This window comes from Sinocyclocheilus rhinocerous, unplaced genomic scaffold (assembly GCF_001515625.1).
Source record: "Sinocyclocheilus rhinocerous isolate Xijiao unplaced genomic scaffold, SAMN03320098_v1.1 scaffold308, whole genome shotgun sequence".
In the NCBI taxonomy this organism is placed as follows: domain Eukaryota; kingdom Metazoa; phylum Chordata; class Actinopteri; order Cypriniformes; family Cyprinidae; genus Sinocyclocheilus; species Sinocyclocheilus rhinocerous.
The window spans coordinates 1288186-1294185 of record NW_015664994.1 but is presented as its reverse complement, the minus strand read 5'-3'; the positions used below and the strand labels follow the sequence as shown (position 1 = coordinate 1294185).

The 6000-nt window shown below is 42.1% G+C and overlaps 1 protein-coding gene across 1 annotated transcript in view; it reads right to left on the bottom strand.

Annotated features, from left to right (window-relative positions):
* Nucleotides 1–6000, bottom strand: part of LOC107730649 (phospholipid-transporting ATPase IA-like) — a 155127-nt gene that overhangs the window by 62136 nt on the left and 86991 nt on the right. Inside the window, exons 19-20 of the mRNA XM_016541511.1 lie at nt 5232–5316; nt 4672–4811 (exon numbers count right to left, since the gene is read on the bottom strand). Coding sequence (XP_016396997.1) covers nt 4672–4811; nt 5232–5316 — 225 coding nt within the window. The remainder of the gene's footprint in view (nt 1–4671; nt 4812–5231; nt 5317–6000) is intronic.

Here is a 6000-nt window from a genome sequence, read left to right as displayed (position 1 = left end):
CTGACGATTGAAACGTGGGTTTTGAGCAGTGTAGGGTAGGGCTTGTTGTTTGTCATTTCTCCGATCACAAATGCAGACATGGTTTTATGTTACGCGGCGTGATGCAACACGTAAAAAGACAGTAAAAGTCATTATAATTCGTAATTATGTCCCCACTGGATGCAACAAATGCCTCGTTTATAATGGGTTTTAATGTTTTTGTCTTGTCGCTCCGGCTGGGACACGGCATCACAATATGGTAAGGGACGTAACATTTCCGTCACACACTTGAGGTATTCGGCCAATCACAACGCACTGGATAGCTGGCCAATCAGAGCAATCATTTCTGATTATGCTCAGACCAGAAATGAGATGTTTCAGAAGTCTAACTGCTATTCCTGCTCAGATATACTGTAACAGCTTGCTGGAACATCAGGAGCCACCGTTGCCACCTGCTGATGGCATGTTGTAATTACATCTGTCAAACCAGCTGCTTTTAGTGAGTGATATGTGGCCAAGTATGGTTACCCATACTCTGAATTAGTGCTCTGCATTTAACCCATCCTAAGTGCACACACACAGCAGTGAACACACACACACCGTGAACACACACCCGGAGCAGTGGGCAGCCATTTATGCTGCGGCGCCCGGGGAACAGTTGGGTTCGGTGCCTTGCTCAAGGGCTCAGTCGTGGTATTGAAGGTGGAAGAGAGCGCTGTACATTCACTCCCTCCACCTACAATCCCTGCCGGTACAAGACTCGAACCCGCAACCTTTGTGTTACGAGTCCGACTCTCTAACCATTAGGCCATGACTTCCCACAAAAAGTTTTGTGAAATGATTGATTAGATCCATTTTCTCAGAAGAGTTGGCAGGGCTGCTTCAGCCAGTGATTAACGATGGTGGTCGGCCATGTTTGACGAACACTTCCAGAGCCCAGCTTTCCACAGGTCTACCACTGTGCTTTCCTCACGGTTTGGGCCTAATTGTTTATACTTTTTTGGGGTGCCATGTGCACAAAGAAAACCCAGCCCTCATTGATCAAACCAAAGCCATGGAACTGTTCTGTGACCCGTCAAACTAAACTTCCTACAGGAGAAGAAGGATTACTGTATAACCTGCAGACTGTCCTCAAATTCCCCACTGCTCTCAGAAGCACGTCATTTGTGAAGTATGGCTATGTTGACATTTCCTCACACCGTCCCTCTTACGAAGAAAAATTACCTTATGAAATTTCAGGATAAGATCAAATTAACATGGACTTTGTTACTGATTTTAATAACTAATATAAAGAACTATGGCTTGTAGAAGGACAATTGTGGTAATACCATGGTACTGAATAATAATCATATTCAAGAAGGTATGTGTGTTACCATTCAAAAGTCTGGGGTTGGTAAGATTTTTCTATGGTTTCTGAAAGTCTCTTTTGCTCCTTGAGACCCATGGTGCTAAATAATATTGTTAAATATTATTACAATTAAAAAAAAAAAAAACCTTTTCTTTTTGCAGTATATATTAATATGTAATTGTAATGTATTCCTGAGGGCAAAGCTGCATTTTCAGCAGTCATTACTCCAGTCTTCAGTGTCACATGATACCACAGAAATCATTCTGTGTGAAGTGAACTGTGTGATGTTCCCTGCTGCTTCAAACGCTCCAGCATCATTACGGTCCCCAAAAAGCCGAAAATCACTGGACTTAAAGGGTTAGTTCACCCAAAAACGAAAATTACCCAATGATTTACTTACCCTCAAGCCATCCTAGATGTATATGACATTCTTCTTTCAGACGAATACAATCGGAGTTATATTAAAAAATATCCTGGCTCTTCCAAGCTTTATAATGGCAGTGGAAGGTAGCCCAAAATTTGAAGTCCAAAAAATTGAACCAATATCACTCTGTCCCACGAGCAGCTTTGGGGCTCTCTGATCACTGTTTGGTTCATCTAATACCGACCTACAGGCAGAAACTGAAATCAGCTAAACCTGTATTAAGGACTGTAAAAAGATGGACTAATGAAGCAGAGCAGGATTTACAAGCTTGTTTTGACCTCACTGATTGGAGCATCTTTGAAGCTGCAGCCACCGATCTGGACGAGCTCACAGAGACTGTAACTTCATATATCAGTTTCTGTGAAGATATGTGCATTCCTACCAGGACATTCTTATCATTTAATAATGATAAACCGTGGTTTACTGGGAAACTCAAACAGCTTCGTCACGCCAAAGAGGATGCTTACAGAAGTGGGGATAAAATCTTGTATAACCAGGCCAGGAACAGACTAACAAAGGAGATCAGAGTGGCTAAAAAAAACTACTCAGAAAAGCTGAGAAAAGAGCTTTCAGCAAACGATCCAGCGTCAGTATGGACTGGTCTGAGGAACATCACCATGTACAAGACACCACCCCCACAGCTTGCGGAGAATCAACAATTGGCTGACGATCTGAATGTGTTTTACTGCAGATTTGAAAAGGATCGTCTACCACCCCCCATCCGCTCTGATCTGCACTTCACACATTCACCTACCACCCCTGCAACCCCCCTCCCTCCCTCCCCCCCCCTTCAACCTGTGCTTAAGGTCTGTGTAGAGGATGTGAACCGGGTCTTCAGGAAGCAGAAATCTAGAAAAGCTTCAGGCCCAGATGGTGTTTCACCTGCCTGTTTAAAAGTCTGCGCTGACCAACTGGCCCCCATCTTCACACAGATCTTCAACAGATCATTGGAGCTGTGTGAAGTTCCCTGCTGCTTCAAACGCTCCACCATCATTCTGGTGCCCAAAAAGCCCAAAATCACTGGACTTAACGACTACAGACCTGTCGCTCTCACATCTGTGGTCATGAAGTCACTTGAGAGACTGGTCCTGGCCTACCTGAAGGACATCACTAGACCCTTGCTGGATCCTCTTCAGTTTGCCTACAGAGCAAACAGGTCTGTGGATGATGCAGTCAACATGGGACTGCATTACATCCTGCAACACCTCGACAGACCTGGGAATTACGCAAGGATCCTATTTGTGGACTTCAGTTCGGCCTTCAATACCATCATGCCTGACCTTCTCTCAGACAAACTCACCCAGCTCTCTGTGCCCTCCTCCATCTGTCAGTGGATCACCAGCTTCCTGACAGACAGGCAGCAGCTAGTGAGGCTGGGCAAACTCACATCCAGGGCTATCACGATCAGCACTGGCGCCCCTCAGGGTTGTGTTTTCTCCCCGCTGATCTCCTCCCTCTACACGAATGACTGCACTTCAAAGGACCCCTCTGTGAAGCTCCTGAAGTTTGCGGACAACACTACAGTCATCGGCCTCATCAAAGACAGAGACGAGTCTGCTTACAGACAGGAGGTTAAAGAGCTGGCTGTCTGGTGCAGTCTTAACAACCTGGAGCTGAACACGCTCAAAACTGTGGAGATGATCGTGGACTTCAGTAGAAACCCCCCTGCACTCCCCCCCACTCACCATCATGAACAGCACTGTGGCTGCAGTGGAGTCATTCAGGTTCCTGGGCACCACTATCTCTCAGGACCTGAAGTGGGACACTCACATAGACTCCATTGCAAAAAAGGCCCAGCAGAGGTTGTACTTCCTTCGCCAGCTGAGGAAATTCAACCTGCCACAGGAGCTGCTGAAACAGTTCTACTCTGCTATCATTGAGTCTGTCCTGTGTTCATCCATAACTGTCTGGTTTGGTTCAGCTACCAAATCAGACATCAAGAGACTACAGCGGACAGTCAGGACTGCTGAGAAGATTATCGGTGCCCCTCAGCCCAGCCTCCAAGATCTTTACATCTCCAGAGTGAGGAAAAGGGCTAAGAAAATCATCTTGGACCTCTCACACCCAGCCCACTCTCTCTTCGAACTGTTGCCTTCGGCGCTACAGAGCACCGACCACCAGAACAGCCAGGCACAAGAACAGTTTTTTCCCGCAGGCTATATTCAGCCTGAACAATTAAACTTTCATAATTATACATCGTCCATCACAACTGACATTTATACACAGAATCCAAAATTTGTACACGTGTAAACTGCACACTTTGTAAATAACATATCTGCACACCTATAATATATCCTTACATTTATTTAAACAATTAAATTTTTTTCATGTTCTTCTATTTCTGTATATAGTACATTATTTAATTTCTTTTTTTTCTTATATTAGTGTTATATTCCAATCCCTACTGTTTTATGTATGTCTGCACTATGTCTGTACTTTCTTCTGCACTGGTAGTTCCTGTCGTCAATTTTTCTTCTTCTTCTTCTTGTGCTGCTTATTGCATTTTTTTGATGAATAGAGTGAAATAGAAGAACAGCATATATTTGAAACAATGTTTACAATGAAATAATCTTTTTGTAACACTATAAATGTATGCACTGACACAATTCAATTATTCCAGCTAAAAAAAGTATGAATTTTTAAGCACGGTATTACCCCCTTGATACTGTCGATGGTAATACCATGATACATGATGTGGTTCTTTGTTTGGACTTTTTTGGCTGGACTTTGTGTGTAAAAATCTGTGTACAGCTAAATAAAAAAGAAAAAAAGAAAATATGATATATTGCCTTCCCTTGCAGTTACTCTGGCTTAGTTTTGGTGCAGGAAGGAGAACATATGAGGTTCTGGAAGTTTCTGTGATCTTTGGATGTAGACCACCTCACCTGTGCACACTGGAAAAGCTATTTGGATACCTCACCTTTTCAATCAGTTCATAGCTTTCCTCCATCTTGAGTGCCCTGTTTTGGAGAGACGTCGAGGCACGATGATAAACCTCCAGCCACTGCTGATAGGACGACTCAGAGATGTCCGCCACAGCGAAACACAATGTACGGAGACCTGCAAAAATGCACAAAGATACATGAGCTTCTCTTAGATATGCCCAATATATTCCCTTCCTCAAAAATCCCTTTCTTCTAATCATCTTCAAGAAGAAAGTCATGATCTGTTTTTAGACTGATGCTAATACTGCTGAGTTGATGATCTCCGCTCAACATGAATTATTCATGCGGGATGTTTAAAAGACAAAGCAACTGATTGCTTGAGGTTCCTATTAGGCTGACATATCTCAGTTCTTCCACTAGGGGGCGCCATCCCCACAAGAGAGTGAAGCACTGCAGTATGCCAGTTCATTCAAGCACCCCAATCTCTCCTTAGTTCTCATTAATCTCACAGTCTTGCTTTAAGAAGATCATTTGATAACGGATAAACAGAAGAGAGACAGCAGATACTAAGCAGGTGTATATGTGTGTCTCTCACCCTCTGTGGCAAATTGTTCCAGGTGTTTCAGGGTGATGTCCTTGTATCTGGAGCTGTCTGCTAATCGCTCATAGATCACGGTGTCCTGGGAGACAAAAAACATGGTGTTATTTCTCTACTCTGCATTTTATGTGATCCATGAAGGGAGCACAGAGAAAAATAGAAAATAGAGTCATAACATATGTCTGACTAATTCTACATTATTTCTTTTCTTCATTAACACATTTATAGTATCATGTTAATATAATTTTAATGCATTACACAACATCTCTTTCCCATCATTCTCTGTCTGAGCACTAAAGAGTGCTGCCAGCTTGCATTACATACACTAACATTTCTAATATGCACACTCAGATTACTCAAGATGTTAAAAATGACTAATTGATATAGAAATTGACGTAAAAAAAAAATTCATTGATTATTCATGACTTTGTATGCAATTTAAAATAATTGTTATTGTACATACATTTAGTTTTATACCTAATATAAAACCTAAAAAACCTAAAATACATAAAATGTACATATGTCTTGTAGCTTTTAATTTTTTTAAATGAACTGTAATAATAATAATAATTTTTTGAATATAATGTATAACAGCATACATTCAAACATTTATATTTGAATAAGATTACTCAATTACCCAAAAAAATGCACAAAGGCAGCATGTCTGGCTTTTCACCTGATCACAAAAGAAAACACTCTAGTGTGGTGAGGCTTTAGTTGCAAGCGCCTGATGGCTCCGTTTCCATAGCAACAGACAGATACTCAC